The 26,884-nt window shown below is 43.9% G+C and overlaps 5 protein-coding genes across 5 annotated transcripts; 2 read left to right on the top strand and 3 right to left on the bottom strand.

Moving 5' to 3' along the window:
- Positions 1-3,781: 3,781 nt before the first annotated feature.
- LOC105277962 (UDP-glucuronosyltransferase 2C1-like) lies at positions 3,782-17,008 on the bottom strand. Its single transcript, XM_026968403.1, has 8 exons — positions 14,393-17,008; positions 13,672-13,869; positions 9,114-9,138; positions 5,988-6,393; positions 5,394-5,764; positions 5,061-5,280; positions 4,741-4,960; positions 3,782-4,590 (listed from the first exon to the last, which is right to left on the bottom strand). Exons 1-8 carry the CDS (start codon positions 14,899-14,901, stop codon positions 4,269-4,271), a joined length of 2,271 nt encoding a protein of 756 aa, XP_026824204.1. The 5' UTR covers positions 14,902-17,008; the 3' UTR covers positions 3,782-4,268.
- Positions 17,009-17,405: 397 nt separating this feature from the next.
- LOC113561979 lies at positions 17,406-18,173 on the bottom strand. The gene has a single exon (XM_026969714.1). It carries the CDS (start codon positions 18,171-18,173, stop codon positions 17,406-17,408), a length of 768 nt encoding a protein of 255 aa, XP_026825515.1.
- Positions 18,174-21,382: 3,209 nt separating this feature from the next.
- Positions 21,383-22,179, bottom strand: LOC105277961 (histidine-rich glycoprotein). The gene has a single exon (XM_011336717.1). It carries the CDS (start codon positions 22,177-22,179, stop codon positions 21,442-21,444), a length of 738 nt encoding a protein of 245 aa, XP_011335019.1. The 3' UTR covers positions 21,383-21,441.
- Positions 22,180-23,482: 1,303 nt separating this feature from the next.
- On the top strand, positions 23,483-24,250 carry LOC105277960 (histidine-rich glycoprotein). Its single transcript, XM_011336716.2, has one exon. It carries the CDS (start codon positions 23,483-23,485, stop codon positions 24,248-24,250), a length of 768 nt encoding a protein of 255 aa, XP_011335018.1.
- Positions 24,251-25,502: 1,252 nt separating this feature from the next.
- Positions 25,503-26,255, top strand: LOC105277958 (histidine-rich glycoprotein). The gene has a single exon (XM_011336715.1). It carries the CDS (start codon positions 25,503-25,505, stop codon positions 26,253-26,255), a length of 753 nt encoding a protein of 250 aa, XP_011335017.1.
- The last annotated feature ends 629 nt before the right edge of the window (positions 26,256-26,884 follow it).

The following is a 26,884-nucleotide window of genomic DNA, read 5'->3' as shown; positions in this document are numbered from 1 at the left end:
GCGCAACATCGGCGTGGCTTAAAGTGTAGATTGGAAAAGGAAAACTGATTATAAGCCGATTATATTTCTTTAAACTGATGGAAAAAGTCGACTGAAGGTTTGGATTAGATAAAATCATGTGAAACGAGTAATCCTCTCGAGTTTAATTTTTAATCTGCTTGCAAAACATCAAAATCTATCTTTTAGACAGATCTTTTGCGACAGGATCGGATACGCATCCAAGTTTATGAAGTCTGATTGTTTCCCCTTGCGCATTTACCAGGACACTCGCAAAGTATTCCATAAAGAGCTCTCATTATGCCAGATCCAACAAGATTTTTCTCGCTCGCCGGCAGATCTGCTATCTTCGAGATTTACTTTAATTCGTTCTCTGAGCAGAAAGCTCGTGCAGTCGCGGCACGAAATTCGATATAATTACAGATAGTAGACGAGGCGTATCTGTCAGAGGGACCGTGTGTGTACGCAAGCTATTATGCATCTTCAATTTACAAAGAAACGAAAGCTGCTGGTAGAACAGAAAGAGAAAGAGTAAAAGAGGGTAGGAAAGCGACGAGAACGTCGCATTTGGAGTCACTCCGTTTCCTGTCTCCCGTTTCACCCTCTCAACGGAGAACTAGTACAATACAAAGAAGATTGACGGGAAAGGAGGAACAAGGAGTGTTAAACGGAGGAAAAATAGGAACGGCGCGTCCGGTTGTAGACAGGGGAGGAGACCGTGGAAGGAAACGTAATAGGGTATTTTTTATTAAAGCACTCCAGGAGCAACGGGACTGGCGTATAAATAACTTTTGACAAATATGCATTTCTCTGCACTGTCGGGAAAGAGCGAGAGAGCTTCTTCGCGCAGATGGACGGGCTCCTTCCTTCGAGCTGCTTGCTCGTAAATGTTTGCACTTGCATTAGCGCGGCCGATGGTAAATTCTGAAGCGGATCGTAATTATATCTGCGTGAGAGAGATTTGCATTGCTAGTGCGCGCAAATTCAAAAAATCCAAGGAAGACTTCAGTTTCCACGCAAAATTGTTGATTAAATCCTACGTCAAATATTTCAACAAATACACATATGCATAGCGCATGATGATATTCATTGAAACGGTTACATCTCACGGAACGTCGAGTATACGTCGCTAGATTGCTTTGTAAATCTTGTTCCGAGCGTTTTCGTTAAGCGAGACGTGGTTTATGCATGCATCTTGCGCTTAACCGTCGCCACGTAAAATTTTATATAATTAAACGTCCCGTTGGTCGCCATCTCCCGATTGTTGTTTGCCTCTCGTCCGCGAGTCCGCCGCTAGCTGCATCTTTTAATTAGATACGCATCAAATACTTAATCGCGCGCGAGCGCCCGCGTGCAAATAAGAATCGCGCGCTTCCGAGATAATCGGATTAAAATTAAATGGAGTTTCCCAAGATTTTTATTTAGGACAAAGTTGAACGTTTCTTTATTTGACATACCTCCCGGCTTTCCTCACCCCGCCTCCGGCGATTTTCGTAAATGAATTTTTGCATCAAGAATATCAATTATACGTGCCGGGCCAACTACATTTCCAGTACGCCCCAGTTGGAAACAGTCCAACGTCCCGACACGGCGAGGTCTGCCAAGTGCGTTAAAATCTATCGATCCACAAATTGCCGCGCGAATCCATTTAATCTTCGCCGTTGTAGGCGGAACGGAATAAAATGGACTAATAAGAAGACGCTCTGCGGGGACCATATTAGCGCCGAAACTCGGAGATAATTTTACAGCTGCGATAAATCTGGAGACCTCGCTCTCTCGTGGTAGAGCTACATGACCCAGATTTGCGGAACGTCGTGATCAATCGTGGAAAGAAATTTAGCTTTAGGAACATACATATGTCACTTTTGCGTAATTCGTTACTTCTTTTCCGAGTGCATAAATCACGGAACGCGTATCGTTCCGAAACGAATAAAACGCACTTGAATCGCACAGCCAAATTTTCCGCTTCTATTGGCTCGAAATGTTAATTTGGAGTGCGTACACTTCGCTGAATGCATGAAAGTTTGGCGAGCGTGAACGATCGGCGAATGTAGCGCGAACAAGGATATCGCGGCAGGATGTTGCCTTCGTCAGCGGTATTGCATCCTCATCGCGAATTGCGTTATCGTGATTGATATCGCATCGATGATGACGACAAATACAATAAACGCCGATCTGCGCTGATGATAATAGCCAGATCGCTCCGCAGCAAATCGAACATTATTTGCGAGCGCAGTCGGAAATTGCGTCTCGCCGTGCGAGTCGCAGAATCGTAGCCGTTAAAAAGCTGGCCGGCCGGCTCGGCGGCGCGGTAAAGCATCGGTCGACGAAATTGCATACGGACACGGATAATAAATGAGATTTCAACGGGTTGAATGCGAATAAACGAGGCGCACGTCGTGACGATGGCGGGACGATGACGCGAGGCGGGAGGGAAAAATCGTCCAGAAAATTGACGTCGTCGAGTCCGCCGGCCGAGCGGACTCGCGCGTCGCGCCGATCCGCGCCGAGCCGCGGTGTCGTTTTCAGCTTTCCCACGGTGCGGGCGAGAGGCGAACTTTTCAATTCAATTTCTAGATGGGTCGCACAAAGGCTTATTTATGAAACGTTCGCCAGCAGCGGGAACGAGCGCGAACTCATCGTCGTAGTCGTTGGGACGCGCGAGAAAAGAACGGAGGAAAGCGGGCATCTCTTCCGGTGCCGATAAACGGCGACTTTGAGCTCGCTGTCGGTGGAAGATATCGCAATAATTGAAAAAGTTTTAAATAAGCTTCAATGTTATTTACGGTGGACCACGTAACCGTGCCGGCCATTTCTGGTCGCTCATTCGGGTGGCTCATTTGCGCGCTAACCGTGCAAAGAGATCGCGCCGCGGAGAATAGTCCGCGCGTTTAGATAAGTTCCTGCGTTGAACGTCGCGTGAGAAACGGCCTGCCTGACCGAGGCGGAAAATTTTCCAACGTAGCGTCGAAATTGCCGATCGATACCCTGATTAGTCAATGTTTCGCTCCCGAGGCAGGAACGGGCAGGAAGTGTAGCGCGACTACGCACGTTACAACGGCGATGAATGCCATAGTCATCGACGCTGTGTACCTGTGTGCGGTACATGTCCGCGATTCGCATGGGTTTCACACAGCCACTTGAAATGGCCGTAGATATGTATTCCGTTCAATGGCAAAGGGGTCTCCTAATTGTTGCTGCAACGTTCATAGAATACGTGTGCACCCAGGTCGGCGGCGTTTGCCCCTGTGTACGTGCGCGATGTTAGCATCGTATACATTATCGCGCTATACATTCCTTGGGGCGAGTATACGTGTTAATGGATCCTTGCACTCTGAATTAGGTCCATCTGCCAAATGGACGCGCCGACCAGCGACAAAGGCAGCCTCATTAACCGGATATTCGAAACGCATCGGTCATGTTAACAATAATACCTGACACTTAGCGTCATTTCCGTAACTAACCGAGTTTTGAATTTCTACGGTACGTCGCAATTATATCAGCGGGAATATATCGATATATCGTGCGTAACGACATTCGTTGCGTGCGCTATTATGGGGCACGATTACTCTCGGCGATTCCGTCAAATGTTCTCGATCGTCCAGAACATCCAGACTGTCTTTTCGTTTTATCTACAATTTTGTATTTTTGTTGTTGAAGTCCATTTGTTCAGTGTGTATGCATTTAGGACTTTTGGTAATCTCTCTTTATGTATACTCATGCTTAACTCGAAAGTAGATTCGTACGAGGAAAGTGGTCCTGTGATATTTTAATTTTTTCTGTCCCCCTCGTCCATTTTCCTTTTTGTAGACTCACCTTTTCTCCCTCATTCTCCCTCACTCCTCCTATCTCTACTTTTTATGTCTCGTAATTCTGTGAATACGCACAAATGAACGTAATGGACCTCGGGATGCAATTTCGTAGGTCCACAAAACCCATTTCACTCAACCACCAGTTTTAAACTCGGAGCCGTTCGCCTCTACGCCGAAATTTGCCCTCTCTCACTTTCTCCAGTTTTCTCGCTTCCCTATTTTTCGTATAAATGAGCACTGTAAAATCCACGTGCGAGCACTCGAGAGGTAAAAGGGCTCCGCTTTCGCGACCATTTCACATTGTTTGGTGCGGTGTATATTTTTCAGATGATATTCTCTGCACGAGATAATCCTATCGCCAAACTGAATTACGCACGAGTTTACATGTGAAGCGACGAGGGAAACGATGTTAATGTGGAAAATTATGGCTCGAACGTTCTCTTAATTTGCAGAAATCGATTATGCCGCTTTCACCTTCCCGTTCGTGAACGTTTGCAGCTGTTCGCAGGCATTGTTCTTATCGCAACGTTTATACAACTGCATCAGTCCCCATCCCGCGAGACTCAAGAAAGCGCACAGAGTAACAAACACCGTTGTCGTGAGGAACACGATGAGATCCAGGTCGCATTGTTGGTACCACGCGCTGTCGACTCCATCGAAACGCAGATGAGACGCGCCATTGTGCCGCATCACGTACTCGATCCACCATATAACGTTCTCCAAGCTGTCGTAGGGCTTGTCTTTCGTGAGGACACGTAGCGCCGCCATTCTATCTTTGTATCTGCAAACATGCAGCGCGATGCTAATTATAAATGTTAATTATGATATGCAAATGTCGCGCTCATTAGTTCTCTTGGTTCATACGATTAGACACACACGTATGCACATCCATATACGCGCGCACTCGTGAGTAACCGATATCGTTACTTACCGTCTGTCGCCAGCGACTTCGAGTACAGCATCCCGCAGTTCCGGTGTCGTGAGTTGGACTATATCTAGATGCTTTGCCACTCGCAGAGAGACCATTTTCATAACTTGATACATCTGATCGAAAACGAATGGTATTCCTATGAGCGGAACTGCGTAATGTACCGCTTCTTCGGTGCTCTGCAGTCCGCCCTGATAAATGAAGAGTCTAATGTTCGGATGAGCTGCGCCGAGATAAGGGGGAGAAAGAATCAAGAGATTAATAACGTTCTCGTATTAATTATTGTAAAATACTAACTGGCGCGTCGTAGCGTCTCAGCTTACCCAATACACCCTGCTGCGGGATCCATTTCGAGATAAAAACGTTGGCCGGTACGTGGAAGCTGTCGTTCTCGAATTTCCACAGCACCCTGTACGGCAGGTCGGCGAAGGCATTGGTGAACGTCTCCAGCATCCCCTTCGGCAGAAACTTGCTCTTCACGTTCGTTCCCAGACTCATGTAAACGAAGCCGTTCGTCGCTCCGTCGAGGAAACTTTTCAAATTCTGTAAATTCGAAACTTTATTTATAGGGAAAGAAATCTTCCTATATGTGTGTTTAAAACACGTCAAGTCGAAAAATAATGAGAGTACCAATTAGTAGTTGTGAAGTATCATACTTTCGGTAAGGGCGGAGGCGTCTTTGCGATATGCAGTCCACTAAAATGAACGATATTTGGTATCTCGGGTCTGGCGTACGCGAGCACAGGTTCCTGATTGATCAAGACGAGGCTCATGTTCTTCGCGATGTCGATGATGTGCGGTATATCCTTGCCGAAATACTTTTCAGCAATCTGCTGTTGCTTGTTCGCGAAATTGTTGAACCACGAGTGTATGCTCCACCAGGTATTGACGTAATTCACCAGTCGTTTCCAGAATGGAAGGTTCAATCCCGTAAAGTTTTCGAGCTCCCAGTTTGATGGATGCGACGGCAGCACCGGACTGCCCAGATTGAAACGATGGCAGTTTTGTAGGTCCATGGACATGATTCCTATGGTCGTACAACTTCCTTAGCGATGGTAGCATCGGCAAAATATATTTTTAAACTTATTCACACAATTAATCACAAGAATCTAATTATTATCTTATAATCAAGTGCACGATGCTATCTCTTGGAGAGCTCTGTGCAAGTAATAAGAGTCTAATTATTATTAATAATTAAAAACGAATGATAAAAGAACGATAAAAATTGTGTTCCGCGTCGCGCGTTTTACCTATCAAAGGTGCGTTAAATCTGTGCGCCAGCATGTAAATCGCAGGAGTCATAATCATCTCGGCTATTACCGCGTCGAAGTGCTCGTTCGTGTTGTTCGCGTAATACTTGACCAGGTCGGGATGACTGAGAACGTCCTCCGCGATGTCGTGTCCCAGCCTTAGCAATCGCGTCTTTAATCCGCCCAGCTGCGTGAGGTTCCACCGGGTCTGGCTCAGATCGGTGTCATCAATCTTCTCGTATTCAAAGCCGAAATCTATTTCCGTGTAGTTGATTAAGCTCGAGTCGTTTAGGATGTTAGGAGTCAATACTACTATTTCGTGTCCCCGTTTATTCAATGCGAGGCACAGCGCCCGAAATACTATCTGGTGACTGTAGGATGGAGCCGGGGTAATGATCAATAGCCTCTTGCTGTGCGCCGCGTTAACCGTAACCAGAACCCACAGGGCCGCGATAATCGGCGAGATACCGGTAATCAGTCTCATTCTATGAACAAAGAGAATAACGATTATCCGTGTTTAATCCGCGCTATCGTGTTGTCTCTGCGTATGGTGTCTGGTGGTTTCCATCGGTTACGTTTCACAAATTTCAGCGTTTAATCAAACCGGTTTACGCATACTCACATGTGCGATGTTGAGAGATATGGAACGCAGTAATTATCCTTTGCGGTAGGACAGATCTAATTCACCTCTGGAATCGTGAAAAGATACAAATTACTCGAGAGGGCTTGAATCAATTAACTTGATCACAACATGACTTTTGACATTCGGCAGAAACGGTTTACAGCATGTTTTCGAGGAAAAATATGCGCTTCGACTGAAACTCCCGAAACGTAGCGAACACGTTATGTAGATCTCTTCTTCTCGTGGTGGGACTTTTGCAAATGTGTTTCCGCATTGATTTCCGCATTAATGGTAAACGTGATCACGATACGGTTGTGTAACGTCCACCAGAGAAAAACGATTCTAGAACCGAGATACTTGTGATACGAGAAAATTGCCACGAGGAAAACTGTCGTACGTTGATTGGCTTGGTACCAAGATAAATTAATTGTGTACGCATCAGGTTTTATTCGTAAATAATTAATAACTCCAAGTTTCTTCATATAACAAAGCACACTTATATTTCCATTAATACATGAGTATCCACTCCAACATTAACTCAGTCCTTTGAGTTAACAATATAATAATAGCGCGTGTAACAGTCCCTCGTACACGTTGCTAAACACGTCTATACGCTAACGCTCTCAAGAGCCTTCTCTCCGCTCCGAAATTTCGCAAATCATCGCTACTAGAACGCTGCGCCGATACGCTATCTCGCGACCGCCTAATATATCATTAAATCGCATTCCTTTTAGCGCTTGGACTCTACCGCACTCTATCGCTTACAATTGTAAGATATCCAACGTAAGGAATATGCTCGCATTAGTTATCTGTTCGTCTTGCACAAGCAGATTTTGCGCAAACTTTGTCCTTCTTTTTTTCAGTTATGCATTTACGTATTAGCAAATAGACTGATGTTCGAAACTACCGTTTGCGAAGTGACAAACACGAGTAATACGAGAGATCGCGCAGATTAGCGCGGTGCACGAAACGGTCGTCGCGACTGGCGCGGATTTCCGCGGATACGATCAGAAATAAACGGTTGGTAATGCGATTGAATTCCTCCCAAGAGCTCCGTTAGTACCGCGCGATATCCAGACGTGTGCAGGGATTGCTCGCTACTGAATCCTCGATCGAAACCGCGAAAATGCTACGACGGCGGAAGAAGCGAGGCTGGAAGTCTCAAGCCGAACTATTTCAATTAGGCGAACAATTTACGATGCTGGCGGAATCACTCGGGCCAATGTGTACGATGCGCAAACGCGCAGTTTCATGTACACGAACGCGTGCGTTACGCTGGGGATTGGAATTATGCAGATTATGGCTCGTTCACACCGTGTCCGAGAGCCCAGGCGAACGTTAACTCCGACCGCGCGTTTAGGTCAACTGGAGGAATCGCTTATCGTTCCGCGTTATTACCGCCTAGGGGGAGAAAGAGATAGAGATATATATATATATATACAGGGTCCGCCACTTAAATCCGGACAAATTTAAATTTGAAATTCCCGCTATATAAGAGTGCAGCAGTGGGTGTCAGATGGCGTAAAAGTAAGTCAGAGATGTGGGTAAGACGTTAATAACCTCGAAATGGCCGAGTCGTTCAGGTCGATGTCGGAATATAACCAGAGAGCAGCGGTTATTAAAGGTGTTCGCGCCGGAAGGACGCCAAGTGAAATCATCAAGTTTTTCGGATATCCCAGATCGACGGTTTATGACATTGTCCAGAGGTATGCGGCCTCAGAGGAGTCCGAGGTGGATTCCGGCACTCCGGAGAGAAAGATACACGTAAGGGAGAAGGCGACACGGACTCCGGAACTCATTCGAAAAGCACAAGACCTCATTTCGAAAGATCCAGGGACCTCACTCACAAAATTGGCGGCCGTCTTGGGGGTGGATGGAAACTGTGCCCTCTGGGAGACCGTACATATTTCAACAAGACGGCGCACCCGCTCACACGAGTCATTTAGTGCAAAACTGGCTCTTCGACAATGTCGATATGTTTTGGTCGAAGGATTTCTGGCCTCCCAATAGTCCCGACCTGAATCCTCTCGACTACTACGTGTGGGGCGTAGTCGAGAGGGTTACTAACAAAGCCAGACACCCCAACGTGGCCTTCCTTCGGGCCGCTATTGAAGCGGCATTCGCGAAAATGGACCGGACGTAATTACAGACGGCGTGCTCGCGCTTTTGAATCAGGATCGAGGCGGTGATCGAGGCGCAGGGCGGCTACATTGAGTGAAAAAACTCAGAAAAGATCCCTCACCTTAACTATAAAAGAATTTATTTGTATCTCTATATATTTTCTGTAATACACGACTTTTTCGAGAAAACATTTTCATGTCCGGATTTAAGTGGCGGGCCCTGTATATATATATATATACAGGGTGTCCCGGGTTTTAACTGACAAACTGCGGGAGCATATTCTACTAGTGGAAATAAGAAAAAATTCTTATATCGAGTTTGCTTAGAAATGCTTTATTACAAAGTTATAAACCAATATTGAAAAGAAATATGAGATAAGTAACAACGGAACATAGTGTAGAATTTGGAAGGTCGAAGATGTTTATGTTATGTGTATTCACATGTATTCATGTTCACTATGTTGAAATGATTCAGTATGATTGTTACTTTCACAACAGTAGCTGTTAGATTTCAATCGTCGTGTGAACTAGCAATTACTATCAGAATGCCAAAAATGTTTTCAAATTAGGAATACATTGATATTCATTTCGTGTACGGATTCTGTGACGGAAATGCACGAGCTGCCGTACGAGAGTATCAACGTAGATTTCCTAACAGGAAAGTACCAGATAGTTCTGTGTTTAGTAATACCCATTTGCAATTACGTAATTTGGGTTCATTTCGACCTATGAATGAATATGATGATGTTCGTTCAACTCTAAGACACCGACGACGCTCGGAAAGAATCTTAAATCTTTTGATAATACTCCTACACAAAGTGTTCGACGTGCTTCAGCTCAACTGCAGATATCACGAAACACTATTTCGAGAACATTGCGTGCTGATGACAGATTCGCATATCATTACACACCTGTACAAGAATTACTTCCAATCGATTATCAGAAACGAGTCGAATTTTGTAACTGGTATGTGAATGCAGTAGAAAGGGACAATCTTTTCTCATCAATGATATTATGGACAGATGAAGCGACCTTTACAAGACGAGGCATATTCAATTCTCATAATAGCCATGTATGGGCTCATAATAATCCACATACTACCAGACAAAGAAACTTTCAACACGAATTTCGATGTAATGTTTGGATGGGTATGCTTCATGACCGGCTTATTGGTCCGTTCTTTTTACCTGACCGATTGAACGGAGAATCTTTTCGAAGATTCCTATCAAACGATTTACCAATTTTGATGGAAAATGTGCCACTGCAGTTTCGCCAAAACAGCTGGATACAGTTAGACGGTTGTCCATCGCACTATGCTAGACAAGTTAGAAACTGATTAGATGAACATTATGCTCATAAGTGGATTGGTCGAGGAGGACCGGTTTTCTGGCCTCCAAGATCGCCCGATTTAACGCCTCTTGATTTTTATTTATGGGGAACTTTAAAAAATAAAGTTTACAGTACAGAAGTAATCTCGCTTGAAGATTTAAAGCAACGAATTACTAATTTAGTTACTGACAAGTAAACCTACGGAAGTGTCACTCTCCGATTTTTCTGAAATTTGGATATGTTATAATACATGAAAAACTAAGGGACACGTATTTTTTTTTAGCGGCGGAAAAACATATTTAGGGGGTGAAACGACCCCCCAAAATGGGGGGTAAAATGGAAAAATTGCGATATTTTTGAGACCAGTGAAGCGATTTTAATGATTTTTGGTATGAAAGTATCTTTCGATAGAAGACGAAAATCGGCCTAGGTATGTTGGAAGGGGAGTGAAAATTAGGGGGTGAACTATTCCTAAAGTGACCAATTTCTTGCTGCAAAAAATCAGTTTTGATCTGATCGAAGTAAAATCTATTAAAACTTCAAGAGGAAAGCTAATTAAGGAACACGTATTTTTTTGTTTTGTTTTATATAAATATTTGGGGGGTAAACAATCCCTAAATTGCCGCGTTCGTTTGGCATTGCGCATGAAACACCTTGTGAAACTATATTTTTTAACTGTTCGATCTTTTTAATATATTGGTTTTTTAAGTCGCTGAATCCGAATCTGAAATCAGATTTTCAAAATTCAATATGGCGGATTCAATATGGCGGACGAAAACTCGAAAAATTACTTGAATAGACAGTAACTCGACATGAGACTTTCAAAATACAATAAAATCAACTTTTGACATTTATTGTTAGTTATGTGAAGTGAATTAAACATGTTAAAAATATTAATCGTTTATAACAAAATTGTTTAAACAATGTAGCTAAAAAATGAAATGAAAAATGATTAGAGTGAGTTCCCTTGCCTCTCACTATTTTCTGTAAGTGTGTCAGAACACGATTCATTGTTAGAACGCTTATGTACAGGTAACGAAAGATTTTTTTTGTTATTTCAATTTTATTATTTGTTTTTGTCGTTTTAATTTTTTTTGTGTTTTTATTTCATTAATTTTTTTATTATTACTTTTATTTTATAAATGGCTGATTTGACAATTAAATCATTTTTTGAAAGTTTTGCATACATGATATTCGTTAAAAAAATGTATTATGCACAAAAAATGATATATATATATATATATATATATATATATATATATAGAGAGAGAGAGAGAGAGAGAGAGAGAGGAGAAAGAGAGAGAGAGAGAGAGAAATTTTCTTTTATTCTCTTGAAATGGTGCTTCGAGGCCAGTTTTCTATTGTTCGAACAATTTAAAAAGTTGCACATCTGTGACAATCGAATCGCAAAATTGTATCGTAAAAAGTTATAGAGTTTTGACGTTTTTCATGTATGCATAATGACGGAGCGATACGAACAGTAGAAACACTATTTTATCGTCGCTTCATCGACGAAAGACGCCTCATCCTCAAGGCGATACACGCACGTAAGCACATGTATTAAATGCGTTTCTAGTGTAGGTCGAATCAAAATCAAATCAAGCTCGGTACGTGATCGGATGGCTGTGCAGCCGAAGAGAGAGGAACGACAGAGTCCTCCGGGTCGACTGAGAGACGACGACAGGGTAGATATCCCGTCTAACTCACCCCGCACAGTTTCTCAACTGTAATTCTGAGTCGATAGTTGCCGCGATATTACGGAACTGCGCACGGCTCCCTAACTCCATTAATCATTACGGCTCCGAGATCTGCCCAAGATCGTTTTTAAAAGGTCCGAGCAGTCTACTCGAATCCTAATCCATCTTGGCCGTGCTTTGCGCATTTCCTGGCTTTCGACAAGGGCGCGTGTCAATAGGAATATGAATCATCGAACATGTCGACGCGGAAATAAGTACAGAATATAGTATACGATCAAGTTTACGCATCTGTTAATGAATTCGACATTTCTCCGAATAAAAATAGATTCAGGTTTAAAATCTTGTTCGTAAATAATTAGGAAATAAAATTAAAATTTCACATGATACGATTGTCAAGTTTGGATTCTTTAGTAAATAATTTTAATAATCTTTGTGTAAATCGTCGAGACATTGCGTAAGAAACAGGTTCGACTGGTGACAGGAATATCCTTGGCACCTTGTTTTTGTAGATAGTTTATCCATTTTATTTCCATTTAAAGCAAGTGGAGTCGGTTACAATGTCGGTGAATTCAATTATACAATGGTCAATTTGCCACGAATGATAAATAATCTTAGATAATAGATAATCTTAAGTTTTGCCGCATGTTGCATTTCGTAGAAAAACCGAGCAATTTGACGCATTTACAGTTTTATCACGAATCTCTAGCAGACAGAATTACGTAAATATTTCATATCACGATAATATATGTCCATGACAAGATTTTAATAAAATTTTATCATAAAGATATGACTCCGTTCTTGAATATATTTGCAATCGTACGGAAAGTTTTTATATGCTTGCTGCATCATTTAAATTATTAAATTAGTTGCTTACATTATTCGCGTGTTTTAAGAATTCTGTTTTGTTGCGCGAGTTCGAGGAAGTTTTCGCTACTTAACGTGCGTGTGCTCAGCAATGATAGATAGTAATAGCCAATCCTACGTCCGTTCGAAATTGTTTTACAAATGAGTTGACTTAGCCTTAGCGATAGATTACCTGAGACCGGCAATTCAATTACCATTATCAAACAGACTTTAGTCTTTGCATGCCTATGACGTTGGAACTCACCCAACGGATCATTAGTGTTTTATAACGGTGATCAACAAACTGCCCAAGTGATGTTTGGCGGACAATTACTGAATGGAATAAATTTGCGGAATAAATATGATGGTTATACGAAAGAGAGTCTCTTCCAATTTAAATTCGAGATTCGAGTGTTGCACTCTCTGGACAATCCTAATTTTACTGTCCAAGTTTCGTCGATCCTCTCCCCCCCCCTCTCTCTCTCTCTCTCTCTCTCTAGTTCTCGCGTTCGAGAAGTCGGAGCTTAGAAGTCAAATATCGAGAATTGCATTTGCGCGTCGCGCAATGTATTATTCAATCGTACTCAAAGGAGTTTCACCTCCACGAGAATAAGCCGCCGTTCAACTCATCAATCACTGTTCTCCGACTCTGACAGACTATTCCAATAAGGCCAACTGTCGAAATTAGCACCGGGTAAAATCGATGTGTGTCATCAAAGCGCGAGAACGAAAACTTTGTTTTAGATCTACCCAGTAACTATAGTGCGCTTCATTATTACAGCGAATCCGTCAATAATCTACTTTCCTTCGATAAATGTCATATAGTTGCGCAATGACACATTGTCGGATCAGAAAAGTCTGCGTCAATTTCGGTTGTATAAAACACGTTACTTATTTATTATGCATGAGAATTTTTATGAATCATTCGCATGGTTGACACAAGAAATAGAATATTTGACTTATGAGAAGGTTAAATAAAAGGCTATGGTACTTTAATAAATTATGTTAATGTTTTATTGATCAAGTAATTATTAAGTAAATCTAATTAACTTCTCTTCTCATGTATTTCCGATGCTTTGGTGGTTCTTTTATATTTCTTATAAGGTGGGTAATAATCTTTGCAATATGTGACCTGGTCGACGTACACCTCCACTTCAGTATGTGGCTCCCTAATGTGCTTAAACACCAGCTCATCGTCTTTAACGTATTGATGAAACGGGATCGTACACACTTTTTTCCATCCGAAACCTTTCGCGATTCGTGCAAGATATCTGCAATGAATCATATTCAACGTGATATAACTCAAGAGTGTTTTAATATTTTGTTACATCAATTCAATTTAACTACATATTAGTACAATTACAGCAGTATGTCAGACTGATATCCACACGTCAGTTATTTGTCAGTTAAATGTTACATGTTTTGCTCATTTCATCAAACATGAATTGCGAGGAGACGTTACGATATCAAGCTACATTCTCATACGCTCTCGTACAAATCCCATTAAGTCATCGCAGCAATTCCAATAACCCGTTCGTTATTCTTTTAATCCGACGCCAAGCCGTATATCAGCTGTCTCACCCTATCGCGTTACAAGGTTTCGTCGAACATGCGACGTACAAAGGCTGGCGTGTAGATACCGCGTCAGAGGTACCGACGATCTCTCTCCTAGACGCGGCCCGTCGCGAAAATTACTCAAGATCCGTCTGGAAGACGAACTGAAGCGAAACGACTGGCATTCCGCGCGCGTCTAACAACCTAACCGGAATTCCACGGTCGGACAGCCGGACTCACCTATTGCTGCAGTCAACGCGGAACAATCGATAGCCGCAATCGCGCGCGAGATACCAGCTATCCAGCACGAGCTTTCTGGCAATACCCCGGTCCCGGAAGTCCGATCCGACCGCGAGATAGCTGCACTCGAAGATCTTGAGGACGCGGTAGCGCCGCCAGAGATTCGGCTTGCTGGTCACGTACGCTTCGAACTCGATCACGTCGCGAGTCGGCTCGCACTCGCAGCACCGGGCGAACTCGGCGAACCTGTCCGGATCCCAAGGACAGGATCCAGCGTTCACCGCGGCGCCCATGATATGATTGTCCTGTCCCTCGGCGATTATCGTCATACCCTCACGAATGTCATCGTACATGAGCTTCAGCAACGACGGCGAGGGCTCTTCCTCGTCCAGACCTATATTTACCATAGTCGGATCGTCTTTGAAGAACGCGTCACACATGAAGCTCATCACTCTGTCGTAGTCCATCGGGAAGGCCAATCGTGTTCTGTAAACTAGTGGATCCTGCATTTGACGATTAAATAGTAAACGATTACTTGATTTTCAAGACAACGAGCTGTTTTTGGTGCTTGATCTGCGCGAAAAAATTTTTGCGCCAACTTGGATGTAGCTTACGGTGCATTTCGCCGCATGATTCCGCGCCGTGACGTAGTGGTCTCGATTCTTAAGGATGCTAAGACGCGATTTGTATTTCGCACATCTTGTGACAGGATAAACCAACCTCGAAAAGATTGTCATATTTCCGACGTGATGATCTTCATCTATCTGCAAAATGTATACTGTTATAGAATTCTTTGAAGCATGCGACGCATCTTTCCATACGTGCCTCAAGGTTCTCGCGTTGACAATTGACATTTTACATGCGATACTTTCCATTTATCTGGTTTTTAGATTCATTTGCCTATGATGTATTATAATGAGATATTACAGCGAAGGCAACTTACTTCGTTCCGTCTGAAATTTGAAATACGATATTTCGTGAACTCACGAACACGGTCGAATGAATAGTCACGATACGAATGAATAGTCGAAACTACCATTTGTGTTTCTTGCACGTGCACATTATATTCCACGCTCATCCGTCATTTTTTTGCCGATTACCGCGTACTTCATGCCGCTTAAAAAAATGCAAATCGATGTGCCATCAGAACCCTATTTCTGCTAGAGGATAGAGGTTCCCCTGTTTCATTACTAGGATTTTCCCCTTCGGCGAAGACAAACGGCTAACAATAAACCATCGCAGGGAAACGATCAAGCAGCCTCGCTGAAATTAGTCGTTTTTGGAGAACTACACGAGCGCGTGACGGTCAAAGTAAAAAGGAAGAAAAGCAAGATACGAGGCGGACGTTCGCTCTCGAAGGATAGGAGATTATCAGAAGATAAATTGCATTTCTTCACGGCGTAAAACGTCGCCGTCGAGGCGAGCCGTCAGAGATTCACCTCTTCGACGTGAATTATCTTATTATCCGGCCGGCTGACGTTCGTTGTACGCGTCGAGCTTTCGGAGGAGGAACGTCGCGCCCGAGATAGCCGCATTCGGGCGAGACACCAGCGAAATAAAACGAATAACGTTCATTGTTCATCCGACTGAATTCCGCGAGTCGAGTTCCGCGAGGAAATTCAAGGCGGCCAAGGAAGAACACATTTCATTTCCATTAAGGAGCATTCCGGGCGACGCCGACGGTGGGACTTAACGCCGGCGTTCCACAGTTTCTGGAGAGACCAGGTCGGACGATAACTCAAACACGGCTCTATTCATTCATGGCCGTTGTACGAAGTGATATGGCTGGCAGCCTGCAGAGCGGCATCTGATTTATGTATTCGCGCCGCGTTCCACCGCCGCTCCGATATACACACCCGCGCGCACATGAACGCGGATACATATAACGCCGAGCACGATTTTGTGTGCATGTGTGCTGCACATATATAAATACGTACATCGACGGAGTGCGTAGATGAGAGGAGTCGCGCAAACATACCCCCGCACATGTATATGCTCACATAAGGTGGTGGTACGGCGGATACCGGGCGCGAGGGTGGTAGGTACCGCGGCTTATATTGTTGATGAATGCGGGGAACCCGAGCTCACTGAGCCACGAAGGGGATGCGGGCTTTATACGTGTACGGTAGTCGGGTAGACTACGTAGACTACGCGCGAGGGGGATGATGGTGGAGAGACCGATAGGTATATGTTACCGGGGTGGAAAGTCTCCGTGTGGACCCCGTCGGCGAAGCCGCAATGAGAGAGCAGGGAATACAACGTTACCATACATGCATCAATTATGTGCGTTTATTCCCATTTCAGCCAGATCACTCGCGAAAGATTGCAATTTATCGCCAACGACTACGCGGACATTATTAATATTAACATGATAGCCTTGAGCCATTCGATCAATAAATGAAGCTAAGACCAGAGAAATATCTGCATGTTAAAACGTAATTTCGTAGAATAAAACAGCATTACCGAGAAACGAAAAATCGAAAGGATACTGGATAGGAACATTGAAAATACGACGTATTTATATTAATCAGATTTCTTGAATAAATCAGTAAAAAATTAAAAATAAGTACAAAAAGTCGCGCTTATTTAATTTCATATCTCGCTAAATTACGCGTACGTAGCATGTGAAATATAATGAATAACATATATCGCGTATTAAATGCATGAGCAAAACCCCCAAAAAAATAATGTAACGTTTATCTGTACGTTATTAATTCTCTTTCTGTCTAAATTAATTACCGTACGACCTATTGTACGATCGCGACTCGCACAAATACACCATGCGTTAACGCTTGTCGCTCGTTGAAGGCAAACTTTCAGTTCCCTATTAAGCTAGTTCCTGCTTTATGAATCTGTCCAAGTTCCCGAAGAACCCCTCGCGGCGCGACCTTGAGCTTCTTCGTTGCTCCTGGTCCTCTCGAACTTCCACCTCAATCGATCCAGAATCGTCGAATTCTTGCCTTTCGTGTATGTGCTCGCGGCGACACACTGCTCGTTGTATCGACCATGCCCCTCAAAGTGTCCACTCCTTATCATGGAGGTCCTTTTCGATCTCGTCCTCGTGATAAACGCCGCGATATCCGGCAGCGTTATGGGCTTTCCTGCGACCATCTCTGGCCTCGTACGTAGTTCCTTTCTTCCTCGCGATGTTCTCTTTATCGTCCCTCGCGCGATTCTCATTCCTCGAATGGCTCTTTCGCGCACCGGAAGCTTCCCTGTATTCCGTTTTCTTGCGTTGCTTTCTCGAACCCGCCTTGAAGACGGCGACGCTGTCCCAATCATTGTTCTGTGTCGCATACTTCGACGCGGCATAACGCGGATCATCGTCCTGATCGGATGCTGATTCATCGTCGTCCATTGTTGAGGCTCGTGTGCTTTCGTAACGATTTGACGGTGAATCAGCTTGTGATTTCTGCAACGTGAGTTCCATATGACTGACACCGGGTGGCTTCACGCCCTCGTAACCGAACGGCAGCATTTCTGCTTCAGGTTCCAAGATCAAGGGCAGCAGAACCGGGTGGGTGCGCGCTCTCGTGATGATGGCTCTCATCGTCGATGGACTCTTCTCATCAAACTCTTCTAGACTCTCGCCAATCTTGGACAATTTGCTCGCGGATACCTCCTTCTCGAACCCGTAACCGTTAGCTGACTTTGTCTTGAACAATCTGGAGTCCTCAATGTACATCTTGTCAGGTCGGTCTCTCATCGGACGCGCATGGACGCAGAGCAAAGTGCAGACGGCGTACCATACCGCCGTGGACCATCCTTCACGGATCTTCATTTGTCTCCGATGTCTAGGTATCCTCGGCTGCTTGCGAGCCCGAGTAATCCGATTGGCGATTCACAAGTCTACTCTGTTCAATATCTACGTGTACTATCTACGTGTCTAGATAAATAGCCACTCGGCACGAAACGGAGGGATCTCCGACGTGACACGAGTCGTGCGAGCGCGCCGTAATGACCGCGCAATAATAGCCAGCTCTTTTATATCACGCGGCGATCACTCAGCCGAGCCGAGATCCGCTGGCTTTCGCCCAGGACCGTCGAATGCATCTGGAAGGACGACTTGCGAGACGTTTCGACAAACCCGCGCCATCGATTTCACGTGGTTTCGGTGTCCATCTAGCGTAGCGTGCAGTTCAAGGTCGGTTGGAAAATCGGCGATGCAGAGCAACCTCGCATTAGATCGGCTTAGAGCATGATCGGGAACGGAAACTTCAAAAAATGCCCGAAGTATCCTCTCTCTCGCTTGACGGTTTGACAAGATTTCTATTGCATAATCGTGAATTATTTTCGAATTTAACTTTGACGTTCCTGGATATTTCCCGTAACTGCGATTCTGCGATCGACGCAGAAATCCTGGACGAATCGTCACGCAAAACGACGGTGGTCTTGGCCAACGTTTTGGCGCAAGAAGCATTCAGCAGCGCACTTGAAGCGTCCACGCGACCGTGAAACACCTGACACGATGCTAAACGTAGGCGGATCACTCATGCGACCGAAGGACGAACGTGTCCTTCCATTCTTTCAGTGTTCATATATAAAGCGATAACGCGGACAATCTGACGCTACAGTGCCAGACAATTCGTCCGCACGGCGTGATAATAGCGATCGTTATCCGATGCATCGTTTGCGCGAGCGAGAAGGGGGTGCGGTTTGCGGTATGATCGCGGGTTCGGGGATGAAGATGATAACGATGATAATGGCTGTGGTGCTCACCGTCGAGATTGGCGCATCGCCGATGGGGACGGCGCGCACGATGGTCTCCGAGATGAGGACGACCGATCTCGTGTCCTCCGCGAGCGGGTACGCGTACAGCCAGCGCGGCGGGCTTCCGGTCTCGTACGTGCGGTATACCAATCACGGAAGCGGACGTTACTACCGTGCACCGGCGCCGGTGCATTACGTCGTCGACGCCGACGGTCCTGCACCTGTTGCGCCCGTCGCCGTTTCTGAAACTGCGTCGCCGCATGAAACTGGCACGCCGTACGCGACCGCGAGGCACGAAATTATACAGCCTTACCCGCGCGATGGATTCATCAATTATGGTGGGAGCCAATTAGCGAGATACGCGCGACCGCCCGTGCAGACGGCTGCTCGCGCGCCGTATTACACGGCGAATGCGTTTAAACCGAGCGATATCAACGGGAACGTTGATAAGAGGAACGCCGACGAGATGAACGAGGATGACGAGGTGGACGAGGATGACGAAGAGGACGCCCGTGACAATTACGATGAGGAAGATAGCGGCGAGGAGGAAGCGGATAAAGATCACGTGACGGAGAATCGCGAAAAAGCAGTCGTTGATTCCGGAGTGTCTGATCCCATTCACGGCCTTGCCAACCCTCGTCCGAATATCGACGTTTCGTTGGAGTTCGGCGAGGAGTATTCGGCCGCGCGGAATTTCGCTCACGGGGAAAAGAGCGACAAAGGGTACAACAAACGGGTGGAATTTGACGTGGGTGAACGCGGACGGCATGATAAGAGCAGCCGACGAGGTAGATTTTTATTTATTTGTCCAATAGACTTTTATTGAATTGTTGGCTTTACGCGTTTAGGCGTTTATGTTTCTTCGCGAGGGCGTTCACGCGGCCACATTGTTACTTCTCGCTGGATCTTTCAGAGCATTACGATGCCGAAACCCGGAACAAGAAGGGATACAGCGACGTGGCCGGAAATTATGGACACTACGGAGAGGTCGAAGGTGGCGAACGGAGTAGCAGCTATGGGCAAACGTCGTACCACAATAAAGGGCAAAAGACCAGTGGCTTTCATAAAGTATACCGCAAGAATGAATATAAAAAACATACCGATTTCTACGACGAAAGCCACAAGAAAGGCTATTTTGACAAGCACGTCGCCGCTGACGAATATCACGATGCCGCCGAGGGCGGTTTCAGAAAAGGTGGACGTCATAACTCTGGCTTCGATCACGAGACTAGCGGAAAGGAAGGCTTCTACGATAAAGGGCATGTGGAGAATCGCGATCAGGGTTATATGGCGGAAAAGGGCGAGGATTCCTTTCATAGTGATTACGAAAATTACGATTCCGATAAGGATACGCAATTAATCAAGAAGCACAAAAAGCCTGATACACGTCATCAAGTATCATAAAAATTAACATTACGTTAGTTCTAATGTAATTTATCTTTGTTTTATATTGATCGCAATTTGTATTTTATACAATAAAGTATAGAGAAGAATTTTATTTTATTTAGAATTTTATAATATCGTATATTTTTGCGGAGCGAATTTTCAATATGTTAAACAATACACTGAAAAATATTAAAAGCGACTATTGACCTCGGTAATGTACTCATAATAGAATAACGTTACATAGGATGGTTATTAAAAGTGTAATTGAAATACATCGGGAAGCAATGCATTATTGGTTGTATGGCGCGATTACCATCGTAGTATTAATTTATATATTTCTCACATAAACGAGTTAGACATATAATTAGGGATTGACTCATTCATTGCGATTTACACTGTTGATATTAAAGCTGTGCGTATTTCCTGAAAAAACCTTACAAAACAAATATAAAACCATGTCAATTGCACCATTGAGCGCGATAACTAGCCGATAGAACGGTTTTATGGAAATGGTGTGTAACGAGCGACCATACTTTCTTGTGACAGCCGTTACACCGCAGAAGCGTGACTGATGTGGCACAAAACATGAAACTCCACTAAATTATTACGACAGTCACCGATTTCCCGACGCGCGTTACGGCCGCGGAGTGGACATAATTCAAATTTCATTTTACGTCCACTATACGTTTATAGCGTTATAACGGCCTGATTAATGCAAGCCATTGCGCATTCACAAAGAAATATGTGGCGGCGGGAGCGCGAGGAACGATGACCAATTAAACGCAGGCCATGTATCGCAATTAATATTACGGTAATATAAAAAAAACGCGCAAATTACGTGGTTCTATGGGAAAAACTTTATTTTCGTCGACGTGTACAACGATCGATGCAACCCGATAAACCAACAAATGCAACTCAATGAAAGTAACAGCAGCGAAATGACGATTGTCATATCAATGCCCCTTCTTGAATCCCCAATGCTTATGGTCTTCGTGGCCACCCTTCTTGCCATGGTGCGAATGATGGTGATGATGCTCCTCGTGACCACCGTGGCCTTTGTGACCCTTGTGATCATGATGATGGTGTCCTTTCTCGTGGTGTCCCTTCTTGCCATAGTGGTCCTCGTGATGATGATGATCGTGATGTCCTTTCTTGAAGTGACCGCCTTTCTTATGGCCATGCTCATGATGATGACCACCATGCTCCTCGTGATGCCCATGATCGTGGTGCTCGTCGAAGAACTCTTTGTCCTTTTTGAACTCGTCGAGCTTGTGCACCTCGTGGTGGCCCTTCGTGCTGTGGCCCTTGCCGTAATGCCCTTTCTCGTGGAACTTGTGGCCCTTTTCTCCCTTTTCACCCTTGTGATGCTCGCCATAATAGCCATCGTCGTGATGATGGTGCTTCTTGTGACCCTCGTCCTCGTGATAGTGTCCAGAGTGGCCTTCTTTGTCGTGGTGGCCCTTCTCTCCCTTCTCGTGATGGTGTTCCGACTTGTAACCCTTGTCGCCTTTCTCGCCGTGTTTGTGGTGATGATCGGAGTGATGCTCCTCATCGTGACCGCTCTTGTGATGATGAGTGGCAGCTACCTGCAGATCGTCGTAATGAGCTCTAGTGATCTCGCGCGCGGTGATTGCGCGATGCGAGGCGATATACACCGCCAGCAGGCAGATCACCACCGTCAATCTGCTCATCGTGCCGTGTTTATCTCCGCGCTCGGTCCAATATCAACGAGAGGTGTGTTTGACTTGGCCGCCGTGATCGGCAGGTATGATTAAACTGGTCGCCCCGCTCGGATTATATATCGATCGCGGGATAATCGATATAAGGGAAGTCAGGAGCTCTTTCTTGGCTCGTTGGCCCGACATTACGAAAGCAACGTCTCCTTAACCTGCTTAAATTGTAATACGGATTTCAGTGAACCCACGTGCGACTGTCGCTCGGATAGTTATGCAATGTAACTGAAATCATTGCTCCCGCGCTTGCCAAACTTCACGTGCAGCCTAAATAACGCGTTTTTGTCGCCCCGCGGCGAGCGCCGGTTTTCGACAACTCGTATATTCGTTCGTACAATGCGCGGGAATTCATACGATTACTATATGTGTCGCGTGGACACGCTCAGAGATGCCGCTGAGCATTTGCCAGTGATTACCGCGGTGGATAGTACGCTGAAAAAAAACTATTTTGTGATTGACGCGATAATTAAATTGCGCGGTAATGAATAAAAGGCGATAAATCGTTCTGATTTATTTTGCGTTCCGTGGTGCGTCAATCGCTACATTGGCGGACAGATTCTATTTACTTCCTGATAAATTTCTGGATCAGCGCCGACTGCACGATTCACTGATGTTTTACTCGAGTTTGAATTAATTCGATATCTATCTGCAGATGTATCTGCAATTGTTTCTGGAAACGACAAGAAATTTGAGTAAAAATGATTCCTTACGTCATTTGTAATAAAATATTCTTTTTCATTATTACGTCTGAAGATTCAATGAATGATTCTGTTGAGACGAAATATTGTTTTAGACATATATCTTATATCACTATTTGCTTAATATTAAATTTAATATAATTTTACATTTAATATTACACTTTGTATATGAAATTTTACATCTTATTTTTCAAAATATTTTAGTACATGAACTTTTGATACACAATTCTACAGATGATTATATATATTTTAATCTCTTGCACGCGTGTCAGGTTTCTCTGCTTTTTACTTGATACTGAACGCGTGAAAAGTGACATCGTTTTGCTGCGTTAAGTAATCCAAGATTGACAACGGTTATCTGCGACTAAGCAGCGCGTTCAAGCAGCGGCACGCATTGCGAACAAATGTTTTACGAAATACGAGCCCTGTATTGTTACTAAACGAATGCGAAGGAACGAAAGCGATTACGTACAAGACGTTGGTGGAACCGCAGGTATATAAGCTGTGCTTTGAAGATTCCTGGCCAGTCGATTGTTGACTGATTGGTCCTACAAAGCGCCAACATGGCTAAATACGTAGGTCCGCGCTTGCTTCTGGTGATGGTCGTGATATGCGCGGCCGTTGCCTTGTCTTCAGCGCGAGATGTGCGAAGCTTTATGGGGGACCTGGAGATGGCTGGTAGCCATCATCACGGACATCATCATGAACACGGTGGTGGCCACGAGCATCACTCTCATCACCACGGAGAACACGGTGAAGAAGGGCACAAAGGCCACAAGGGGCACCATCATCACGAAGAGGGGGAGCACGGCCATCATGGTAAAGAGCACCACGAGGGCCATCATCACGAGCATGGCGGTCACAAGAAGGGACATCACGATGAACACGATGAACATGGTAGCCATCACGAACACGAGCACGGACACAAGGAGTCGAAATTCGGCCATGGAAAGGGCCATAAGAAAGGCGAGAAGACTCACGGTTACCATCACAAGTCCCATAAGGACGAGTTCCACAAGGAACACAAGTTCTATGACGATTTTCACAAGGGTGGTCATCATGAGAAGCATGGTGATCATCATGAGCATCATCATGGAAAGGAGGGTCATCACAAGAAAGGCGGACATCATCATTCCGGCCATCACGAGGATCATCACGGGAAAAAGGGCCACCATGATAAGGGGCATTACGACGAGGATCACCACGGTCATCATGGCAAACATGGTCATGAGGAGCATCATCACCATCACGAGGATTACGGAAAGAAGCACGAGCATCATGGCGGCAAGAAGCATGGTTTTTCGAGCGGCCATCATGGTCATCATCATTAATTATGCAAAACGAGATGCCAACTGAGTACGCCGAGAAAATAAATTGTTGTACCGTTCACTTCTTGTTCTTACGTTGATTAATTTTAGGATGACATATAATTAGCGATTCATTTCGTCATTGAGAAATTAAAATGTCTACATCAAATATCATCGAATATATATTATTTCTCCTATAATCCTCGATGTATATGCAGCGCAATGGTTTTATAGTGTGCTTATGCACATAAAGCATTTTTATAATAAAATAATATTGTAACATTGCTATAAGAGACAAATATATTTTTCCTTTGAGTATAAAAACCATAAAACCACATACCGCTATGTAATATACGCAGCCTGTTTTTGCTTTAAAAAAATTATTATACACGTATTTATTATTGGTTAAATATACGTGCATTAATATAATATTATGATTTGTATAAATGCAGAAATATTTAATTTAACATGGTAAGAATCAAGTTGAATTTCACAATATTTTTCTCATACAAATGCAAATTAAGAATACATATAAACCGACGATTATTACTTTTAATACTAGATATTTTCTTAATTCATTAATTATTCAATCATATAAATATCTATTTGTATAAAATTCCAGCAGAATAAATATTTAAAAGTCAATCGAGTATTAAATATTTATTCTGCTGGAATTTTATACAAATAGATAATAAAATATAACACATAATATAACATTTTTCTCATCCGCTATTGTAAACTGCAAATTTAAAAAATTCGTGATAACAATATCGCTCTGACCATTGAGAGGACGTAAATAAACAATGTATAAATCTGAATCAAATTATTAAAACGCAACCCTCTCTCATGGCTATTTTAATAGGAATATTTAACTTTTTATATTTAATTCAAATCTACACAATAAACGGCAATATTGACACGCAGTGTAACTTCCTAACGCAAGTTTGATGTAGCATTGAAAATCGATAAAGGAAGCTTGATCAATATTACGTGATTCCGTTTATGTAATTTCAAACACGAGTAACAGATTGCAAAATGCGAGTTGCTTTGTATAATTTACCACAACGAGGGGAATAAAACGGGAAACTCTCGCGCTTTTATTTATACAAATATATATAGCAGTTTTTACACCACTTGATGGCTCACTGCACCAGAATCGCAATATAAATCAACTTCTCACAGATCGTCGACATCATACCGTCGCACCGCTAGAAAACATTTACATCGGTGTGATAAATTAACAGATCGAACGTTAGAATACAATCTTCGTTGCACTATGTGCACTCTACGCGGTACATTACAATTAGTAGCCATTCTTATGGCGATCTATATCGCTACTTATGGCGTCACCACCGCGCGTGAGATTATCCAAGATCACTTCGATGACGATCTGCAGGTAGCCGCCAGTCACCATCACGAGAGCGGTGGTGGTGAAGAACATCACTCTGATCATCATCACAAACATGGTGAACATGGTCACAAGGGTTACAAGCATCACGATCATCACGGGAAAGGTGAAAAAGGGCATCACCATAAAGAGGGCCATCACGGACATCACGATGAGCACGAAGGACATAAGAAGCACCATCATCATGACGATGGTTACCATGAAGAGCATCATAAGGGCGAGAAGGGAGAAAAGGGCCACAAGTTTCACGAGAAGGGCCACTTTGGCAAGGGCCACAGCACTCACGGTCATCACGAAGTGAAAAAGCATGACGAGTACAAAAAGGATAAGGAATTCTTCGACGAGTACCACGATCATGGACATCACGAGGACCATGGTGGCCATCATCATGAGCATGGTCACAAGAAGGGCGGCCACTTCAAGAAAGGTCATCATGATCACCATCATCATGAGGGTCATCACGGTAAGAAGGGTCATCACGAGAAGGGTCACCATCATCACGATCATAAGGGTCACAAGGGCCACGGTGATCACGAGGAGCATCATCATCATCATCACGATCACGGCAAGAAGGGTGGTCACGAGCATCATAAGGAATGGGGATTCAAAAAGGGACATTGAGACTCACCGTTGCTATCGCGAGATACCACCAGCTGCTTTTAAACGGAATCGACAATTATCGTTTGTTTTCATGTTGTTCTTCTTTACACGATATAGTTTCAAGATACATATTTAATCTGTTAATTGTTAATTATGCACATATGCTGTTGAAATAAAATAATATATATGTCACGTATCGTTATGTCTATATGCACTTTGCTCATAACGTTGCACAATATTTGCACAAATTGCTCCATCACAAACGATTACCAAGCTTATGACTGTTGGAAGAAGCTTTAAGAGTCTTTTTTTTATAACCGGTTATATTTCTTTAATATGGCATATAGAGGCTTTTCATGCAGTTTCTTTTTATAACCAACTATATTTCTCTTAATGGAATGCGGAAGTTGTTTCTGTGCGGTGATTATTAATGCAACAAGAGCGTTCGATATCGTTTCGATTATATACCGCGATACATAGCTTATCATCTAGAATACATCGGCTATTTCCATGCGCGCAAACTAGCAATTATCAAATTATCGATAACTTGCACTTTCTTAAATAAACATATACTAGGTATATTGAGCGATATGTAAATTAACGGACGCCGTAAATTACTGGCATGCTTGGAGAATCTCGGCTCTTAATGA

Source organism: Ooceraea biroi, chromosome 1 (assembly GCF_003672135.1).
Source record: "Ooceraea biroi isolate clonal line C1 chromosome 1, Obir_v5.4, whole genome shotgun sequence".
NCBI lineage: Eukaryota > Metazoa > Arthropoda > Insecta > Hymenoptera > Formicidae > Ooceraea > Ooceraea biroi.
This window is presented reverse-complemented; position numbering and strand designations above follow the sequence as displayed.

What these genes read in the sequence shown, in the direction of transcription:
- LOC105277962 (XM_026968403.1), bottom strand. Translation starts at nt 14,901, where the DNA reads ATGCAGGATCCACTAGTTTACAGAACACGATTGGCCTTCCCGATGGAC. An exon ending in TATAAAAGAACCACCAAAGC is followed by an intron (nt 9,139 to 13,671) that starts ATCGGAAATACA and finishes CATCTTCGACCT; the next exon opens with TCCAAATTCTACACTATGTT. An exon ending in ATTCTACACTATGTTCCGTT is followed by an intron (nt 6,394 to 9,113) that starts GTTACTTATCTC and finishes GCGCACAGCAAG; the next exon opens with AGGCTATTGATCATTACCCC.
- LOC113561979 (XM_026969714.1), bottom strand. Translation starts at nt 18,173, where the DNA reads ATGAAGATCCGTGAAGGATGGTCCACGGCGGTATGGTACGCCGTCTGC.
- LOC105277961 (XM_011336717.1), bottom strand. Translation starts at nt 22,179, where the DNA reads ATGAGCAGATTGACGGTGGTGATCTGCCTGCTGGCGGTGTATATCGCC.
- LOC105277960 (XM_011336716.2), top strand. Translation starts at nt 23,483, where the DNA reads ATGGCTAAATACGTAGGTCCGCGCTTGCTTCTGGTGATGGTCGTGATA.
- LOC105277958 (XM_011336715.1), top strand. Translation starts at nt 25,503, where the DNA reads ATGTGCACTCTACGCGGTACATTACAATTAGTAGCCATTCTTATGGCG.